Consider the following 22,393-nt stretch of genomic DNA (forward strand, 5'->3'; position numbering starts at 1 on the left):
ACAAAATACTCTTCCTATAATGAGCAGTGACGATTTCATTGATGAGGCTCTTCCATCGGCAACAGCCACAAATCAACAGGACTTCAGAGTTACTGTCAAACCTGAAGATCTTGACAGCTTAAGCACACGCGTCGCTGTTTTTGCTTATGTTGGAGGCTTTTGCACTAACTCTGTGGTAAAAACGTTGAAGTGCAACTACTGTCAAGAGAACCTTGTTGCTGACAGTTGCGATGCTGAGTGCGATGGTGATGCTAACTCTTTAATAGCAAGTCTCAATCGAGGTGGCTTGAAATTTTCGAACGCGTGTGTTGTGACAGTAGTGATGCACACTGAAGTTGTTTTTGCAAAGTTGCTGCAGAATGAAAAAAAATGCCGGGTGCTTTCTGCAGGAACGAAATCAGATGCATTGTTCAACAGCTTATGAAGGAGAGCTTGCCAGCATTTGAGGAACTGGTGACTTGTGCGAATGGGCACGAACCAGATTTGGTGATAAATATGTTGATAAATTGTGCGAAAAATGTTCTGCTAAATAATTATTGCAAAGAGAGGAATGACGCAGTCGCTGTTGCTAAAGCCGATGCCAAAGCTGTCGCAAGAGAACGGAAACTGAAAACTGTTGCTTGAAAATAAAGTGCTCATGTATCATTTGTAATTTTCATTAGTATGTTCATTTATTTGTGTTTTTGATGATTGCTTCGTGCCCTTGTTTCGTGTGTAGATGTTGAATAAACTAACTCTTACTACAGGAAGTTTCCACGTTTGACATGTTTCTTATAATTAACAATACCCTTTGAAGACATTGAGACGCGAGAGAAAACAATATTGCTGAGATACAACTCGTTCACTGCGAGAGGAGTGCCAGAAGCGGCGCGCTCCCGCAGGACCAGTCGGACGGCGAGTGATGACGTAGCTGACATCATGTCACGTGAGGCGCAGGCCTGGAGAATTTTAGGAGGTGTTGACTATGCCCGTTTTCAACGGGCCACTTTGCGGCGTCAGCTGTGTGCCGCCTGTCTCCTCCGCGCCTTTCAATATGCTCTCGGAAGCGCACTCACCTTTAAAGGGCCACTTACCAGGTTTGACAATTTTGAGCTGATAAGCGCAATGCGTAGACGAGGCGTTCATGATCACGTCTGCCAAAATTTGCAACGCTACGCGCCACGGGAATGGGTCAAATTTCAAGATGAAAGCTGCTCGCCCTCCCCTCTACCGGCGCACGCCTAAAGAATGAGGGCATGACGTGGACGTAGGAATGGGCCTACGTACACAGCACTGCGGTCACGGTGGTTCTCTACGTAGACAATTCTGCTCTGACGTTGTCAACAGTATACCACGTAACATGACAAAAATTATTTAACACAACATGCGTAGTTTATGTATTGGTTGCTTTAAGAGATGAATAAAACTTGAAATAAATAATGAGACACAATAAGAAATTGTGCACGTTCTTATTACATTTTTTCCCCGTGAAATGCTACAAGATGCGGGGCTAATGTGCCAGCATTTCACATGCGTTCGGGTTCCTGCGGTCAGCGCATTGAGCAGAAGACTGCGTTCGCGCACTCATTGTGCTCATCTACTCTACCGCGTCTAAGTCAGCGTTTCCAAACAATCCCGCAGAAACAGGCAGAAGACCACAAAATAACGCTGGTCAACAAAGCAACGCCGCTCGCGTGCACTGGGGCTGGGCTTGTTCGGGCGCGTCATGCAAACGTCATCTCTTGCTTGGATGCTGGAGAGGGTGGGGAAGAGGTTTGGCTTGCGAAGGCTACGCGGAGGAGCGGCAAGGGTTTCGAGCTCGTCTCCTTTCACCCTCGTTTCGCGCCGCTTCAAAAAACCTGTTTTCTCCGCTCGTAAAGAACCGATTCAAAAAATTTTTGTGGCAAAACGTTCCTCATCAAACACCCAACACTTTCTACTGTCTAACTAAAATTTGGTATGGGGCCTGGTGAGTGGCCCTTTAAGCGATTTTCACGATTTTTCTGACAGCAGGCAATCCGTTCGTGCTGTCAGCCCGTCAGTTAACGCGCAAAGCACGACAACTGTCCCCTTCACGTCATCACTAACGCCGCTTTCGCTAGACTTCGTTAACGGGACCACCGCGAGCTTCGCCTTCAATATACCACCAAACGCAGATGTTAAGTTTATAGTGCCTTGCAGCTTCACCATAGCCGGTGGGATCAGAGTCCGAAGGTACTCTTCTACGGTGTCAATCACCTGTTGCAGGGTGCTCTCAATCTGCCCCTCACTTCTACCTGTGCACCAGATGGTAATGTTACTCCATGGAAGTGTCTGTGGTTTGGGAACAAGAATCTCGCATGTGACCAGTACGAAAACACCAATGGCTGTGTACCACACCGGGCTTGTACACATGAGCTTGCAAGATGCGTTAATAGTATGTAATGCGGCTTGGTGGCGGTCGAGGACCTTGGAGGGTGACAAGACACTCGCATCCATCGCCCATATAACAAGCTGTTACGATCTTGTGAGTGGAGCAGGTCAAAGCAGTGGCAAGGCCCTCCCGCAATTCCCCTGCGTCAATCCCAGAGACAACAGACCGACGCAAGTACGAGCTGAAACTCAAGCACGCTTGCACTTGCATGGTACAAAAAACTGTGACAGGCAGAGTTTGCAGAAGGGTGAGGTGGTCAACATCCGCTAGCGAACGCACCCACACGGCTACGCTGTTGGTGGGATGGTAAATGGAGAAACCTTGAAACGCCGTGGTTTTGAGGCAGGCGCCGAAAGTTGACTGAAGGAAGTGATTTAACAATTTTGATGCGCCGAAGCACTCACGTTGTGTTTCGACGACCGTGTACTTAAGCTCGGTGCCAGGCGAGGATATATTTGCCGGCCAGGGAGATTCCTGCTTGTTTGCCGGTGCGGCTGAAGGAGAAAAATTATCTGCATCAATTTGTGAGCCACCCACGCGTTTTGCACTGCGTTTCAGAGCGGAAGATGGTTGTGATGGCTGCAATATAAGCCTGCTTCAGCCTTTGATATTGACTCACATGAAGAACGCGGGAGCGTTTTCACCGCCAGGTGCAGCCGACGACACGCCGGAGCTGTCCTATCGAGCATCCCACGCACAACGTTTAAGCGATAGGGGCCAAGGTCGGTTTGTCCACGTTGTCGCTGGCATAGAGTTTCCCAAAATTAACTAGAGGGTACTGTGGCGCTGCGATCGTTCAGTGACCATGGGAATGATGGGTAGTATACACATTTGTCTAGTCTTCGTACTTGCCGGTGGCGAATCGTACTTGCGGCTTGGTTTACTGCTGATTACGGTGTTGTTTTGAAAAAAAGAACTAACCCTTTTGAACTTGGCGACTTTATTCAAAATGATAAGCCTGAAAGAATGAGGTTGTGAAGCGCAAACGCTTCAGGTTGGCTAATTAAATTTTTTGCGAAAAAACATCTCTAAGCCACAGAAACACACACGGAGCCAGAAGCAGGCCAGAAGTACGAAAATGAGACAAATGTGTGTACTACCCATCATTCCCATGATCGCTGAAGCGCCGTGCATTGCAGCTTCCATAGACACTAGCACCAGAGTTCCCTCTAGTGTTTAGTAGGAAACTCTATGGTCGATGATGTCCGGGAGAAGGGAGCCTGGGGCGAAGCCGCGGCCTCGTCCAAGGCGTCCGGCAGGTCTGTTCTTAGCTGGTGGAGCCAGACAGCTGGACGTTGATGCGTTGAGTCAGGGCGATGAGAGTGCAGGAACGCCTGTGGAGTGATGGTCACGTGAGCCGATGTTCACGGAGCGTTTGATCTCGTCGGCAACTCAGCTGCGTCTCATCCAGAGATGCTTCGGTTTGCCTCAGACGCTGCCCCTGCGACACAGTAACCACATGAACAGGCACAGTCTCGGCGTCTGTCGGTGCTTTGCAGGCACAGTCTCGGCATCCACGTGCGTCCCGCTGCTCTCTGGCGGATTCTTCTTCCGCGTGCTCCGAATCAACGCCTTGCGCGTTCGTTGTCCCCGGCTGTCGGGTTATGCCGTCTCCTACGTCGACCACCGTTGCCGCTGTCCAGAGACACTGCCATCTTTCAGATCATCTTGAGCGTTTGCTTTAGTCAAAGATGCTCCGGGGGCCACCGCCTCTTCGGCCTCTTCCTCATTTATGATGAGTTCACTTTGTTCTGAAGTTGCAGGCCATCCCACTACTCTGGCGTAGCTCCGAGTGCAAGCCTCCTGAGAGTGGCCGAAGGCATGGCATTCAGTGCATCTTCGAACCCTGCAGTCGCGTCAGATATGGGCCGTGTGTTTGCAGCGTAGGCACAATGATGCTCGACCTGGCGCGACAACAAGAGCTCTGCCGCTGCCTAGGCGTATCTAATGTGGTATGAATCCAGCGAAACACCTTCTTTCAGGAACAGCTTCACAATCTTTGTCGGAAAATCGGCACCCTCAAAGCGCTCCTCCTTCCACCTGTCATTAGCCACTTCTTTCACTTCAACATATTCACTAGAAGCTCTTCAAATATTATCGTTAGTCACAACAAAACCCACCCAGTGAAACTTCAGACCCACCTCTTGTCTATTAGGGTCAATAACAATGCACAGCCAGTCCTTGACAACCAAGCGTCCAGCTTCCACAAGCTTCTTTCCGGGTTCATCTGTCCGCAGGTTGACGTGCCAGACGAGTGGCATCTGGTAACCGATAAGAGCCACACCATACATGACACCGGCTTTCAGGGGCGAAGCTCCTTATAGTGGCACCCGTTCATCCCTCGTAGTCGTAGTAGTAGTGTGTAACAAGTGTTACATTTTGACGTCCAAGGTGGTGCCGGTGGGAGATTTCTTCTGTGCGTTGTTGAACAATAAAAAATTCGCAGCGTGCGCGTTAACTAAAAGCCAAATTCTCCTGTCTCTAATTTCCCCTTTGCAGCTATTGGCATGTACATTGAGCACTATATGAAGAGAAAGCGTTGCTTCGTTATACTCGCTGGGCGTAACCTCCTTGGTTTTAGAAAGGTTCAGCGAGCGTTGGGCCGCAGTGCCATGAATACAGTGAACTAGTATATACCATGATCTCGAGGTATTTAAAGGTGGGAAGTAGACACAAAGCGCAAACCGGGAAAAAGTGTGCGTGTGCCTCCTCTCGTTCAGTCCTGGAAATGTCCACTGGATGGCGGTGCTTCTATATGAGGAATATATGATGAAAAAATGCAAGGTGGTGGTACTTGGAGTGTTAAATAGGTGGATGAACGAACACGCAGACAGATTCATGGACGGACGCACGGATGGCTGCACGGATGGATGGACGCATGCACGGACGCAGGAGCGGATGCATGGAGGAACGCAGGGACGGACGCACCAATATACGTGCGGACGCACGAATAGACGCACGCACGCACGGGGGGATCGACGCACGGGCGGCCACACAGACGCACGCATGGACGGACGGAAGCAAGAACGAATGAACGAACGGATGCTTCACCCCACTCTCTATCATGCACTCCGTGGATAAGATGCCATTTTTTGCAAGGGCTTTCGAAAATCCTACACGCGATATGGTCTTCCTAAAATATCACAGTGCAGTGCAACTGCCCGCTTCAAAGCTTCACCTGTTGAGACAGCGGCCAGCACAATTCTCTAGTACTTAGGCACAGAAAGAGACAGAGTAACACGGCCGTAGACGACCACTCCCACAGCTAGCTATCTGGCAGCCATCCTGCGTCCGCACGCGTCGGTGACCAGAAGCTTAATGACTACACCACACTCATAGTCGGTACACTAGCGTAGAAACGTTCATGTCATAAGCAATATTTGTCATCTGTCTTCATTTTTTGTATGGAAGTGCAGATTAAAGGGCCTCTGAGGTTCGCAAAAGCTGCTGGACTGTAACTAACATGTTTAATGTGTTCGTTTTGTGCTTCGCTAGAGCACACCGTTATTCTGACACGTTATTGCAGTAGAAAAAAAAAGAAATTGGCAGATCCCACGTACAGAGGGGATCAATGATATGCGAAGCAAGAATGAGGAAGGTTAATATGTTACTTTAAAATAACTACAACGTGACGAGATCAAGGTACGTTTTGCCGTACTCAACGTCCTTGTCATGATTATCATGTTTGGATGTGTCGTTTTTCTTCGTCATCTATTCATGTCACGTGATACCGAATTTAGTAAATGTGGAGCTAGCGAAACGACCGCGAGCCCTCTATCAGCGTGGTATGTCATCATGTTCTTACATAGCACGCGTGTCAGGATTATCATGTTAGCACCAGTCATAAACTTTCGGCATCCATTGACGTCAGTTAACATCAAATTTGGTATATGTGGAGCTAGCACAACAGCCGCGAGCACATTATGAAGGGCCCATTATACTCCAACGTAACGTTGACGCGCGCGCGTGCTGTGCACAGCGACGCTATACGTTAGCAAAACGTGAGAACTCTATAGTCTGACACTAGGTGCGACCGGCGTGACCAGCGTCCGTCGGCGCGGCCCGACGCCAACTGGCGCGATATGCGACATCCTGCATTTCACACCTATTACGTTACCCAGACAGCACTGCGTCTGCCTGTTTTCGTGACGGAGGGGCGCTGGACGCGCTGAAACGCGCATGCGTCAAAGCAACGGAGTGCGGCGCGCACCTGTGAGTTTATGGCAGGACCGGCGACTAGCGTGGCAACGCTGGCGTGACAATGAAACGAACACCGGCGCACACGCGTGCCATGTCACGTCGATGTGTATTGACCCCTTGACTATGGCATGTAGTCATGTTGTCACATGAGACGCATCTCATGATTATGATGTTTGCACCCATCCCATACTTTCGTCGTCCATCGGCGTCACTTAATATCAAGTTTGGCGTATGTGAAACTAGCAAAATAGCCGCGAACGCATCATGTGTGGCATGTAGCCATGTTGTTACATGACACGCATGTCGTGCTTATCGTGCTCCGATGTGTCATTTAGCTATGTCGTCCATTCACGCATCGTAATACCAAATTTTGTATATGTGACGCTAGCAAAACGGCCACGAGCGCATTATGAGCATGGCATGTAGTCATGTTTTGTTACATGACACGCATCTCATGATCATCATGTTTGCACCAGTCACATACCTTCGTCATCCATTCACGTACCGTAACAGCAAATTTCGTGTAATTGACGCTAATAAAATGAGAGCGAGCGCATCATGAGTGTGTCATGTACTCTTGGGTTTACATGACACGCATGTTATTATTTTCATGTAAGGGTCTTTCCAATGAGTTCGACATGTAATCATGTTATACCATACCAGTTTTGCAACATGTCATATGAACGAAACCACTTAAAAAGCAGGAGACCATGAAATGTAAATAATGAGACTCAGGGTATACATGTCATGATTTTCATGTTATGACTGGTCAAATATGTTTGCATACAGTCATGTTATGCCATACCAAGCTTGGTATATATACCATTATTTAAACAGCCAGGATAGCTAAAAGTTGTAGGCGGCTATTTAGATAGATAGATAGATAGATAGATAGAAAGATAGAAAGATAGATAGATAGATAGATAGATAGATAGATAGATAGATAGATAGATAGATAGATAGATAGATAGATAGATAGATAGATAGATAGATAGAAAGATAGATAGATAGATAGATAGATAGATAGATAGATAGATAGATAGATAGATAGATACGCTCAAAGTCGCCAAAGTTTGTTAAGAAATGCTTCGCATTTAAAAACAAGATTAGTGCAACCGATTATATGAACAGTATTTGCACCGACTTCCTAAGTGATTAGACACTTCTTCGTACATAACATCGCGCTTCTGAAGTGTACTATAAGCAATTACATTTTTTTTCATCACCTTGGACATATTTTTGGTCATTCTTGTTCAGGTTCTTGTTCATGTTCTACGACTAAATACACAAATCTCCACTGTATCCGTACCCTACGGTTGGCTTACGGCAGCATCAACCGCGTGCAATGGTTGTAGCGAAAAACACAAATATTTATATAAGGCATACGTCATACCCGTTTGCGTTTAGTTTAAATAATGGCCAATTGAACAAGATATCATTCTCTTATTTCACTACACAGATCCGAAGCTAAAACGCGGATATTAGAGTTCTAAGTGCCTTACATAGCGCCGACATTCACTGGGGTGGGCTAGAAACGCTGTTCTTTTTGTTAATTGTCTCTAACGCCTCTACAAATCAATGTAGTCAGTTGGACTGTATATATGTGTGGTTAAAGTGTAGTGCTAATTCCTCGTGCTGTGCCCCGTATTCAAATGTAATCAAGACCATGGACCGAATTCACCAACCTTTCTCGTCGTCTGCTCGCGTTTGTCGTCTGCTTCGATCAGAGCATGCGACGTGGGATTCGCCTTCGCAATGCAATTATTCCCAGGTCAAGTGGTTGCTGCGTCGCACAATATACATGTCAGTGGGTCGCTCTACCTTTGAATGATGTTCATGCGCCAAGGTAAACGGCTGGTAATTGTCGCGGGGACGAATTTCGCCAAGGTTTGCTCCAGAATCAAGAGGGTTTGCATAACTCCGGTGTCACCTAAAGTTACTAAGGTCATTTTGTTTCGACTGCTTGTCATATTATCACGGTTTATATTGCTTCCTGAACAGTGAAGTTGAAATTCTTGATTTGTTTGTGGTTCCATGCTTAATCACGCACACCCCTAATACGCCTTGGTGTACAAAGTACGCGCCGTTCCAGATCGCCCCAAAGTCGATAGCTGTATTTCCGAGGTCGCACCCATTGGACAGTTAGAGCCAATCGAAGTACACTAGAGCACAAGCTTTATGAACCACTCACTAAATAGTTGCTGTCATTTTTATTTCCAATAGCGTGCAAAAAATATGCTCACATTAACCTTTTTGGTGGTAATTTACACCAATGAGGCAAGGATATCAAGTCGTACTTTTAATTGGATGAGATACGGCGCAACAAAACAACATAACAAATAAGGTTTATCCTGTGCCGGGCCGCATTCGAATGCACCGACCATTCACGGAGCGCATTGGTTTTCATGCAACCACAAATATTTACATGCATAATTTTACGCCTTTGACGCCCAATAGAATTCTTAAATTATTGCGACTTCGAACCTATTGGACGATGTTGGTTGTCAATACCCTCCACTAATGTTGAAGGGAAACAACACACGAAGCTCAAAACACCGAAATAAAAACGCACCAGCAGTTATCAGGCAGCCCTTCATAGGCGTTAGTTAACTCAAAACTAGTCTAGGCACCAAAGTATACCGCCGCGGTGGTGGGTTATAAATAGCCACATTGTTGCTAAGACTGGTCCGGACCACTCTTGAAATTTTCTCTTTTCATGCTGTTTTTACGCAAGATTTTTTTCGTGAATCCACTTACGTGCACTTTCCGGTGACGTAAGCAAATATAGCAACTGCATCACCAACTCTGACATGTACCCGGGCAGTCACAGCGCGCTTTATTGGAGCGGCCGATGTGACAACGATGGCCTCTTACGACGTTTTTTTTTTTTTGTTTCGTGAATCGACTTACGCAAAAAAGTTTCTCTTACGCGAAAATTCTTTCGTAAATGAGATTTTTATTCGTGCCCCAGAAGTATAACCGCGTTTTACTCTTTCATGCCTGAAGAGTATATGGACATTCCACTAACTCAAAGCGATGCAGATTAGATAGCAGTTTAACTTTCTCATTTCATACAGAGTGAAAATAAATTTCACTCTATCTGACGTTTTGCGAGAGTTGAAGAACACTCTGAAGAGTAACTCTGCTTGTTTACTCTTGTGATGCCCTCCACAGTTCTTATAGTGTAGTGCTGTTTCACCTTTCTCGATTGAAGCAATGAAGTTTTCATTGCGATTCTATATCTCGTATCATTGGTGTCACGATGGCAGGTGGATTGAAACATTCACAGTCATAGAGTTGGGAACAAGTGGTACTGTTAATTGCGAATATTTTATCATCGTCCTGTGACTTAAAAAGCGAGTTCACAAACACTGTGTATGCATTTTTTTCGTTTTGCAGCAAGGGTCACCCCGAGATCGTTCACCTCGCTCTCCTAGCAGATTTCCGGTAAGTTGTATTCAAACTATGAAAACTTTGAGGACCAAACAAGCTGTTTTTTTTTGCAATACATGCCAAACACGAAACGACAAAAAAAAACAAAAGTGTCAGCGAACAGGGTGCAATGGTTTTTGCACGTCCTAAACTGGCCCACTAATTCTTCAAGAAAGACACGAAGATCATAAATGACGGATGTTGAAGCGCTACGCGCCAATCCTCATTAAAAATAATATCAGCGCCCCCGTACTTGTTCTCGTACGCGACGTGATGTAACTCTGCCCAAATCTTGCTGCACCTCTTGAACAGCCTGGTCACAATGCGCATGACATATAGGTGGTACGCTGATGAGAATCAACCGATTTGTTAGCAAAGATACAGATAGTAATTTCGGACGTACGGCGCGTACGGTTTTCAAAGGATGAGTTCATAAAACGCACTGAAGTGGATATGATGCCGATATACATTGTGAATTCATACACGCTCACCACCTAATTATTGATATTACGCTCACTTACAGTCCACAAATTGTGCTCTGCGAAATCCTGCGCCTGCTACAAAAAGATGCAGTCAGTTCATTGACGTATAAGGAAAACTGCACTCCGACATATGAACGAAGCAATTTTCGTGGATTTGCCGCTAGTCGGTAGGGTCATCGGTGTGGTACGGTTCCAAATGTTTATCAACGGCACTGTGTGCAAACGTAACACACCGTTATTATTTGTGCTGTCAAAACCAGACAGTGGGTTTTGCAACAAAACAAAATCACATAACACGCCATTCAGTAGCGTTTTTGTCACAGCTATGCTCAAACTCTTGCTGAGCCGACGCAATTCATTGTGCTGTGATGTTGCATGTTCGATCAGCTGGATGGAAATATCAATATTGACAAGAATGAGTTCTATGTTTTTTTAAATGGTGAAATTTCGACAATGCAGAAAATTTAAAGAAAACCAACGCTATTCAGAAAGTTCCGCTGCAGTAGAACAAACATAGCAGAGAGGCGGGAATTATAGACATAACTGAACGTTTCATTGCTCGAATAGTTGAATAGTTACGCTTCGCTAACCAAGCGCAAGCGAGTTGGTGGCATACTGTGCTGCATATTGTCCACAGTTGTTCATGTTTTTTTTTTGTACAAGCAATGCCCAAGAATACATGCATTAATTTTTCTCTCGCTGAAAGACGATACACCGTGCACGTAGACTGCCTTACGAGAGTAGAAGAATAATTTAACTTGAAGGGACGTGATGTACAACTCCCTGCTGTTGAGTTAGCAGGTGATAGTTCACCATCACTGTCACTCTCGCTGTTATACTGCTGCCTAAATACAGTCAAAATGACTGCTCGTAAGCATTATTTCTGTTAATATTGTTACGTGAGTAACAAGTCAGTATATTTCATATATATAATTACAAAATGTATTGGCAAGCGAAGTTGCAGCGCTGTGCAGTCAGGCTCCATGATCGAGCATCAAGCGACCTTAATCCACTTCGTCGGGCACACACGCACATTGACAATATGCATTGCAGCAGCCTGCATGTAGCAGAACTTCAGTTGGCAAAGTTGCCAACTCGGCGCATCCAGACGTCAACATCAATGGGCGAGTGGTACTGCTTCAGAAGAGCGACGTGTACGATTTCGCTGGCCCGAGGGGTGGATGAAAACGACGAGGCAGCAGAAGCAATTTCATAAGTGACGGGAGTCGCCACACGAAGCACTCTGTATGGTCCTATGTACGGAGAGAGCAGCTTGTCAGACAGGCCAACTTGCCAGGTCGGAGACCACAGCAGAACGAACGAACCGGGCAAAACATACAGACGCCATTGGATTTCTCGGGAGGCCAGAAAGCAAGCACGAGTGGCTTCACGTGCGTGGGCGGTCCGGATGACAGCATCCAAAGCATATTTTGTGGTCGGAGCTGCTGGCATCAGAATGAAGGTATCGAGGGTAATGTGGCTTCGCGGCAGAACAACATGAAAAATGGGGAGTAACCAGCTGTGACACGGTGTGAAATACTGTCCGCAAATGTCACGTATGGTCCCAGTCAGAGTGGTCTGAATAAATGTACTTTGAAAGCAAGTCGGTTAGGGTTTGGTACAGACGCTCCATGAGGCCGTTTGCTTACGGGTGGTAAAGCTTGTGGCGCGTTGCTCATGAGCGTAGGATGTCCGCTATGGTTCCCGATAGAAATTTGCGGCCTCGGAACGTGAGCAGCTGGCGTGGAGCCACATGATGCAAGATCACGCCACGTAGAAGAGAATCGGTAACGTCTGGGGCACAACTTGTGTGATGGACGCGTGTGATGGTGTAGCGTGCGGCTGAGTCAGTAACCACAGCTCTACATCTATTGCAAGCAAAAGACAAATGAAAAGGGCGGAGTAAGCGCAAATCCACGCGAAAGAAAGGTTCAGAAAGAATGTCGAGTGGTTGAAGGCACCCAGCCGGAAGCGTCGACGTCGTTTTGCGGCGCTAAAATTCCTCACACGTCATGACATATTTTCTGACAGAGTGTGCGAGACCTGGCCAATAGAGGTGACGGCGAATCCGGTCGTACGTGCGGCACACGCCGAGGTGACCAGCAGTAGCAACATCGTAAAGTTCGTGGGGTACAGCCGAGCAGAGGTGTTTGGGTATAACAAGCAGGAGAAACAAGACCGTTTGGATGGAAGTCATGCCGGTACAATTTACCATTCTGGAGTACGAACAAGCGATGGGATCGGTTCTATGGAGAGGAGTCGAGGCATTCGATTATAGCTCGTAAGGTTGCATCATGAAGTAGCTCGTCAGCTATGTATATCAGTTGAAAAACCGAGCACACACAGGCGTCGTTGTTAGGTACGGTGGCTGATTCGCCAACTGGTTAGCGAAAAAAGCAATCGGCGCCTGATGCAGGCGTTGAGACTTGTATGTCAAAGGTGTATTCATGCAGTCGCAGAGCCCAGCTACCAAGTCGACCTGTGGGATATATCAACGATGAAAGCCAGCAGAGTGCGTGGTGGTCGGTGATGACAAAGAAGTGAGTGCCATACAAATATGGAGAAATTTTTGAGGCCACCCGGAAAGAGCAAGGCATTCTCGCTGCGTGATGAAATAGGTGCGCATAGCATAGTCGATAATATGGTCATGTTCCTGCTGGCGTTGGGCAAGAACGGCTCTGACACTGTGACCACTGGCATCCATTGGGGCCTTAGTTTGGACAGATGGATAAATGTTGGCCAGGATAGGGAATGTCGTCAAAAGTATGATGAGGCGAGAGAAGGCGTCAGCTTGAGTGGACCACCATGAAAATGAGACACCCTTTTTCAGAAGATCGGTAAGTGGTTGGGCAATTGCTTCAAAGTTTTTCATGAACCGCCTGAGGTAGGACTAGAATGCCACGAACCTCCGGATAGCTTTGGCGGATTGCGGTAAGAGGAACTGTTGACGGCACGAATTTTCCCAGGGTCTCGCCGCGCACTAAAAGCTTTGACAAAATGGCCCAACACTGTATTCTTCCGCTGCCAAAGTGACACTTTGAGAAGTTTAGGTAGAGGCCAGCATTGCGGAAGACGTCGAGAATAGCTGACAGACGCTCAAGGTGGGTCTCAAACGTATATGCAAATATGAGGACGTCATCTAGGTCACACAGGCATGTTGACCATTTGAACCCATGTAGCAGAAAGTCCATCATACGTTCGAACGTGGCTGCGGCGTAGCATTGACCGAAGGGCATAAACTCTAATTGATCCAGGCCATCGGGAGTGTAGAAGGTAGTGTTTTCTTGGTCTCTCTCGTTAACCTCAATCTACCATTAACCCGAGTGAAGGTCGATGAATGAAAAGTTGTGTGCGCCATGAAGACGATGGAGAGTGTCATCAATACGGGGGCAAAGGACATAGGTCCATTATCGTAGTTCGATTTGGATGCCAGTAATCAGCGTTGAAATACCCTGTGTTATCGTTCTTTTTAAGCAGGACGACGGGTCACGCTCATGGGATTGATGAGGACTCAATATTACCGTTAACATCTTGTTCACTTCGCTTGGATAATCTGGCGCTCTGATGCGGACACGCGGTACTGTCGACAGTGAATGTAAGCAGCATCAATTGTGTTGATATGGTACTTGACAAAAGATGTTTGGACGAACGGTCGGTGGTCGAAGATGTTGTAGTAGGAAGATAAAATGCGAATGAGGGTGGCTGATTGCCAGAGAAATACCGTACACGTGCACATGAATAAGATTCTTGTTCGTAGAAACCGTGAATGTAGGGATTGGTTCAGACGGAGCTGATGCCGCACTACCTCCAGGAGCTGCACGGTCGAGTTTTCCGTCGGGTGCGATGAAAAGTTGTGCGGCGAGGGATGGTGGCTTGGCTGGGACCAGGGAGAACGACAGCGTTGTGGGGACGCAGAATGAGCAGGAAGGCGGCTGTTAGGTGCATCGAAAGCATAATCCGTACGGCTGGGTGAATAAAGCGGAAATCTTCATATGGGCGATGAGGTGGGAAAGACAAGTTCCTATGTGGCGACGTCCATACTGCAGTAGCGGGAACTATGTCCACCGTGGTGGCACCAGAAGCAGATTGGTGTATCGTCGGGAGTCCGCCAATCCGTGGGGTACCGAGGTCGTGGAGAAACTAATGTGTCACGACGAGATGCATTGATGGGCATAAGTCTGGAGGAGGGGCGAGAGACAAGGCAGGCGACAGGGAACCCGACGTATGCGAATTCTTGTCGCACGACCACCTGAATAACAGAGACAGTGGGGGTTCTTGGTATCGTTGCGTGCTCGAAAGGAGAGGGCTGAAGTGGCGCAGGACTTGCTGCTTCAAGTTCCCGTCGAATGATACGCCGTAGCACTCTGCTCAAAGGGCGGTGTGGCGGCGGAAATGGAGGAGATAGACGTAGCCGCCATGTTCGGCAAACGAGAAAAAGGAGGGCGCACACCACGGCTTTTATCAGTTTTGAAACGGCGGCCTTGTTGAATGATGCAGTCGATAGTCAAGACGTTGGTGCAGACTAGCAAATTGAAAGTGTCGTCTGCAATTTTCTTGAAAACATGACCAACCCTGTCAACTTCAGACCACGCCTCGTCAACTTTCCGGCAAAGAGCAAGAACTTTTTGTGTATAAGACGCACATGATTCAGTTGGTGACTGGACTCGGGTAGCCACCTCCTGCCTAGCAGCTGCGTGATGATGGTTTTCAAAGATGTCGCGTAGCTTCTAAGACACGTTCTACTTGAACGTGTCCTAGCTGGTGAGTCCAGACTCAATTGTTTATTACCATACACGCGCGGTTCCTTCCAAATAGAAGAGAAAATTAGCGAGCATCATTGTAGGGTCCCAGCGGTAAGTTTGACTTACTCGTTCACACAGGCGAAGTTGGTTGTCGATATCAATGCCAGGTTGCACAGAGAACGTCCTGGGTTCACGGGGTGTGGGACCGCAACAAAGATTGTCGGAGAAGCCGCAGGCCGAGAAGACGACTGGTTATCACTGAAAGCCATGGCGGGAATTGTGAGGGTGCGGCCACTGCAGAGCTGCGTGGTGAAAACGGCGAACGTTCGACCTCCGCCAATTATGTTACGTGAAGAACGAATCAATATATTGCAAATATATTTACAAAATATATTCGCAAGAGCGGTTGCAGCATGGCCAGTCTGGCTCCGTGCTCGAGCACCAAGACACCGTAATCCTCTTCGTTGGGCACACAAGCGCATTGACAATATAAATTGCTGTAGGCTACATGTAGTAGCAATATCACTGGTGTAAACAATCCCAGAACTCGCTTCAATGAACAAATTTGACACATTATCTGTGCGTGAAGAATAATTTTCTCTCAAACCGGTTGACAATTTGGCTTTTCGAATAACAATTAGAGAAAAAAGCACTTTCATGAGAGAATTATTGTCTTCGCAGACAGTAGTCATTGTTTCGAAGCATGTAACTGTGCTCCCACTGTGTACTACGGTAGCGCACATGTAAGCCATGTGTACGCTTCTATTGTATAACGTCCATAAAATATTTTGCTAGCAGAAAATGGCCCCATCCGAGCGAGTTTTGTCGGAAATGTTTTAGGCCCGTGTACTCAGATTTGGGTGCATGTTAAAAAACCCCAGGTGGTATAAATTTCCGGAGCCCTCCACTACGCCGTCTCTAGTAATAATATAGTGGATTTGGGACGCTAAACCCCACAAATCAATCAATCAGCGAGCTTTGTCGGTATGAGGTTAGTTTCACCCAATTTACCACTTGGCTCCATCGCATGGCGCTGACGCACAGAAAATTTATCTGCTGAGCACGCAACTTAGAGACTTGAGCGCCAGTGATATTTACAGATTCTAAACAGGAAAAATTTATGTTTTAGTCATTTCTTTGTTTTTCTTAGGAAGTATATTTTGAACAAAGAATTACTTTCCTTAACGAGGCCCTGCAACACTTTTTGAGCATGGTCGGACAACGCTGCCGATCGGTATTAGAGGCTCCAGACAACACGCGAGCCAAATACTATAGCGCATCCCTTGGCCTGCCTGGAATTTCCTATAAGTTATCAAAGTCAGCTAGAATTAATTTTTCTCTTCCCACGACAAATCACTGAATAAGCCCAAAAATCACTCGTAGTAAGCCAATCATCTATCAAATATTGGCTGATTTGAACATGGCGCTCTCGTTTGTTACAGAGGTCGCTGCGAGACGCCGTCAGTTGTCCACGCGTTCGCACGTGATCGCCTGAAAAAGATGAGTATTCAAAGAAAAAAACAAAGAAGTGCTCGAGGTCGCGAGCCGCGAGTGATGTTTTCGTTTACACCTCCTATCTCTTCCTGCTTAGCTTCCAGCGCTTTCGTCGGGATGTGAGATAAGAGAATGCGATTGCAGCGTGTGACAAATCTTTGTAACTCCGCTCATACTGGACACATTCTTAAAGTTTTCACGTCGTTGACTTTGTTAGGTAATGAACTTTTTTAGCAAATTACTTTCATTATCCTTCAAAAAGTGTTTCAGGGGCTCTTTAATCTGAAATTATATTCAACAAACAATTTGTTTAGCTTTATTATTCAGAGAACATTTTTTTATCTAACACAAATAGCGGAAGCGAAATATTTCTACAAATAACAGAATGCATGCGTGAACGTCACTGAATGAAACACCAAAAGAAGGGTAGACAGCAATCAGTACAGTGTAGAGGTAACAATTAGGGACAATAAGCACCAGGTCAGTAAAGCAGGGTAGGTCACGTTTTTTGAACATTCTCTGCACAGTTGAAACACACCCCCGAAAACCTAATAAAACTTACCAGCACATAAAATAGCAATATTTTGAATTGTTTTTGTCTCGATGTTTAACTGTTCTAAAAGAGGCATTTCGAAACTGCGCATAGGGTATTTGTGAAATCTGCAATAGGAAAGATGACAACTGCACAACTAATGCGCTTTTAATAATCATTAAACACCTGCCAATATTGTTGAGATATTTGTTTTCATGTGTTGTTGGTTCCTTATTTCATTAGTAACTCATTTTTAGGTTGACCCCACCAGAGGTCTCGGACCTGTCTCTCATCGCCCGGTTCGTGTGAGTATTTTCCTGTAATGCGAATTGGGCAAAACGTGAGGTTGAGTGCAACTTTTATGTGACTGTGCCGCAATAAGGTTCATACACAAGGCGTGACACGAGAAGAGACGAAACGAGGGCTGATAAACATCTATCAGTTACTGTATGTGTGTATTTTGTATATACCCTTCAGTCATGAGTTTAAAAGGACTTTCAGAAACGCGATAAATTTGTGTCGCATAATTCCAAGGAAGCCGTGATTACTATTCAAGAGAGAAAATAAAAATATGTGTTGTTTTATGAGTTCCGGTATTCAAAGTAATTAGTGTGTAGCTTATTATCTTAGTTGCCTTCCACCAGTCAGGTTTCATAGATGCATGAAAATAATGAACTGTTTGGCCCTAAGTGTTTGCATAGTTTTTTTTTATTTTATGTATTGCGAGCGCAAAAAATAGAACTTTTCACCTTGGTCCTGGAACGCTACCCCTCGAACGATCATTTAACTTGGTAGTGTCTCCAGCAAAGTCATCAAGTGCAGCATTATGCGGCAACATTAACTTGAATGATTAATGCTTGTTCACTAAGAATGTCTGCAGGATTGGGCACACCGAATTTCAGGCCATTTGAAGTACGCAGCGCGTGATGCACCTTAGAAGTTCGCATACACAGTTGTGTACGCCATAACTGCTACACAGAAGGAAGAATATATGACCAAAGTGTAACCAAGAAATACATTTTATTAATATCAATTACCACGTCAATCTACGGCGAGCAAAACAAGATCTGCTCAATTCAGAGAGATATGGATGGGTAACCCTCAATAAAGTTACTAACTCATTTTAATTATCCAAACAATTATTAACGTCAACTTCTATCCAACATTTTAGGAAAAATGATTCTTGAAATGAACAAAATATACAAACTGAGTATCTCACTCTCTTTTTCTATATATATATATATTGTAAGACAGTAGCAGCGCTGGAGTTTTGACGGCGTTTATTGGGCCGAATCGCCTGATCAACCCTTCGAACGAAGACGACGTTTTTCGTGATGATGATTATATACAGATGAAGAAGATGAAGGTCAAACGTTGTCAATATTGTGCTTACACTAATTTCCCCCTCGCGCGGAAGTGGCTAATTAGGCCGCTGTTTATGACGGTTGTGTACGGCGCACGAATGATTTTAAGCGCAACACGTGAACAACCTCCGTACCACGAAAACGGCCGTCGGGAGGCATGACAACAGGGGTTACTCGATAGTTTACAGAAGACGTCTGCTCGACTATAGCGTAGGGGCCGATGAAACGTGAGTGAAACTTATCACACAGGCCGGGACCCCGCGTTGGTGTCCACAACACTACTTTGTCTCCAGTATTGAAGTGAACTACGTGGTGAACGCCATCGTGGCGAGTCTTCCGCTCTTGTTGGCTTGCCTGTGTATTGAGGTGGGCGCGTCGGCTACAATCGGCCAGGCGAGAGATTAAGTGCTCCCTCGATGACGATGACGAATTCACATGGACGTCAAAAAAAGAGATGTCGAGCGGAGATGTTGGTTGACGGCCATAGACGAGAAAGAATGGCGAATAGCCCATGGTGCGCTGCGTAGCGGTATTGTACGCAAAATTCACGAATGGCAGGATGGTATCCCAGTTGGTGTGGTGGGCGTTGATATACATAGATATCATGTCGGTCAAAGTTCGATGGAAGCGCTCTTTGAGGCCGTTAGTCTGTGGATGGTAGCTGGATGTCTTCTTATGAATCGTATTACATGCGTGGAGGACTTGTTCGAGTAGTTTGGAGAGAAACGCCTTGCCGCGATCGCTCAATAAGATGCGTGGTGCACCATGTCTTAGAAAGATTGCCTCCAGAAAAAATGTGGCAATGTCCTCTGCTGATCCTGAAGTAAGTGCAGCTGTTTCGGCGTACCTTGTTAAGTGGTTAACTGCTGTCACAATCCAGCGCTTGCCGCTAGCTGATATTGGTAGCGGTTCGTAGAGGTCAATGCCAATGACATCGAAGGGAGCGTCAGGACCCGGAAGAGGTTGTAGAAGACCGGCCGCGGAGGAAGTGGGTCGCTTGCGGCGTTGGCATAGCGAGCATGGCGCAACATATCGCTCTACGCAGTTGGAAAGGCCAGGCCAGGCAAAACGACTGCGGATGCGTTCGTAGGTTTTTTGAAAACCGAGATGACCAGCCTTGGGGTCATCGTGAAGCGCCTCCAGAATCTGCGCCCTTAGGGAACAGGAGCAACAGGAACCCAGCGCTGTCCTTCGGGGTGGAAGACAAAGCGGTAAAGGATTGAGTTTTCAGTCTTGAAGTTCCGCGGCTGTCGATTGACGCGAGCGTTGGGGGGACGAGAGGAGCCTTGAAGGCGCTGCATTATAGAGCGACAGTAAGTGTCGCTGCGTTGGGGGATGCAAACGTGTCGTGGTTGAAGGTAGAAAGAAAATCGACCGCGGCGAGTGAATGAACTGACGGAGGCACTTTGATGGGTTCACTCACAGTTGGCGACAGGCCAGGAGTGCCTGATGAAGATTGTAAAGGACAGCGGCCAAGGGCATCGGCATCGTTGTGTTTCTTCCCGGATTAGTAGATAACGTCAAACTCGTATTCTTGGAGACGAAGTATCCAGCGACCGAGACGTCCAGACAAATTCTTCAACGTCGACAGCCAGCACAAAGCGTGGTGGTCAGTGACGACGGTAAAATGGCGGCCGTGAAGATATGGTCGAAACTTCTGGATGGCCCAGACAACGGCGAGACACTCCTGCTCGATGATTGTGTAGTTTTTCTCTGCTGCTGTGAGGGTGCGACTTGCGTATGCGATTACATGTTCGTCATAACGCTCTGTTCGTTGCAGAAGTACAGCGCCGAGTTCGTGTCCGCTGGCATCAGTATCGAGGAGAGTGGGTGCGGCGTTATCGAAATGACAAAGCACTGGCTCAGACGTGAGGGCACGTTTCAAGGTGTCAAAGGCCCTTTGGCATTCGTCCGACCATACGTATGACGCTGCCGAAGAAAGGAGTTGGTGAAGTGGCGCAACAATGGTGGCGAAGTCTCGTATAAAGCGCCAGAAGTACGACGCAAGGCCAAGAAAGCTTCGGAGCTCTTTGACGCGTTGAGGCACCGGAGAGTGAAGAACGGCGGTAATCTTGTCGGGATCAGGCCGGATTCCATCTTTGCTGACGAAATCTCCGAGTACATTAATACTTTTGCTGTGGCACTTCTTGGCACTTCTTGGCAAGTGGCACTTCTTGGTGTTGAGCTGAAGGCCAGCAGCTGCGAGACACGTCAGATCTTCATCCAGGCGCTGCAAGTGCTGTTCGAATGTTGAAGAAAATATGACGATGTCTTCAAAGTAACATAAGCATGTTTTCCACTTAAGGCCACGCAATACAGTGTCTATCAGTCGTTCAAACGTTGCTGGTGCATTGCAGAGGCCGAAAGGCATGACGTTAAATTCGTAAAGCCCATCGTGTGTGGCAAAGGCAGTTTTTTCCTTGTCATCCTCGTGCATTGAAATTTGACAATAACCGGAGCGCAGGTGAAGGCTCGAAAACTATTCCGCTCCTTGTAAGGAATCTAAGGCATTATCAATGCGAGGCAAGGGATATACGTCTTTTCTGTTTACTTTGTTTAATGCGTGGTAGTCAACGCAGAATCGCACCGAACCGTCTTTTTTTTTCTTACGAGAACGACAGGTGGCGACCAAGGGCTTGAGGAGGGGCGGATGATGTTTCGCTTGAGCATATCAACAACGTGCTTGTCGATGATCTCGCGTTCGCAGGAAGAAACACGGTATGGTCGACGGCGGACAATAGAAGTTCCGTCGGGGTGTTTGCGATAAGCCACCACAGAAGTCTGGCTTAGAGCAGTGGAATGTACGTCGAAAGAAAATTTATGCTTAGACAACAACGCCAGTACTTCATCTGCTTGCGGGGGAGTGAAATCCGTGCTGATGGTATTGACGAGAGCCGTAGTGGGCGGAGCATATGTTGGTATTGAACGTGATTCCACCAGACTGGTATCCGAAGCCACTACAGAGATAGGTTGTGTGTCCACGCCGGAAACTACAACACTGTCCTTGGTCAGCAGAGACGGCTCATTGGTGATATTCAGTACTGCGAGAAATGCGGTGCGTTGGAGAAGCGGACAAGACTCGATGAAAGTGCAATCCCTCTGGATAGACAACGGGCTGATGGACTGACTAGGACGTCACCGTGGTCAATAGAGTCAGACATAACCGTGATAACGTGCTCGTGGTTAGGTGGCACAAAGAAGTCATTGGATGTTCGTAGCCAGTCACGTGATAATTTCGGGGAAATATCACCCGTCTCTCGCATATGTATGAGTCGTTGTCAACAAGAGATGGAAGCACCAGCATCAGAAAGAAAGTCCCATCCTAAAATGAGCATAAAAGCACAAGAATCCAGCACGGCAAACTGAATATGATGCCGGGTGCCATGAATGAAAACTCTAACGGTGCACTGTGCTGATGGCGATATCTGCGAGTCATTTGCGCTACGTAAGAGAGTGCCAGTATAAGGTATGGTAACATTACGTAGACGAGTACACAAATCCGCATGAATAACAGAAATAGCAGCCCCCGTGTCCACCAATGCCTGAACTGGTACCCCTTCCGCAAACACTAATAACAAGTTGGCTGGGCCCTCTGGAGGTCTTGGTATTTGTTCGAGCGACGCAGCTTTCCCTCTAAAAACTGCACCAGCTAGTTTTCCGAGTGGTAGTTGAGGTGAAGGGGACCGGCGGTTGAGGTGAAGTTGAGGCGTCGTAGAGGTGAAGGGGACTGGTGGCGTCCGGGATAGAAGGGGCGA

At 46.8% G+C, this 22,393-nt stretch overlaps 1 protein-coding gene across 4 annotated transcripts in view; it reads left to right on the forward strand.

The window, feature by feature from the left end:
- The window catches only part of LOC119168046 (uncharacterized), a 231,120-nt gene that overhangs the window by 27,558 nt on the left and 181,169 nt on the right, over positions 1–22,393 (forward strand). For all 4 annotated transcript variants that reach the window (XM_075866380.1, XM_075866381.1, XM_075866382.1 and 1 more), the window contains 2 exons: positions 9,992–10,039; positions 17,532–17,579. In XM_075866380.1, the coding sequence (XP_075722495.1) occupies positions 9,992–10,039; positions 17,532–17,579 (96 nt within the window). The remainder of the gene's footprint in view (positions 1–9,991; positions 10,040–17,531; positions 17,580–22,393) is intronic.

The sequence above is a fragment of the Rhipicephalus microplus genome, chromosome 6, assembly GCF_043290135.1.
Source record: "Rhipicephalus microplus isolate Deutch F79 chromosome 6, USDA_Rmic, whole genome shotgun sequence".
NCBI lineage: Eukaryota > Metazoa > Arthropoda > Arachnida > Ixodida > Ixodidae > Rhipicephalus > Rhipicephalus microplus.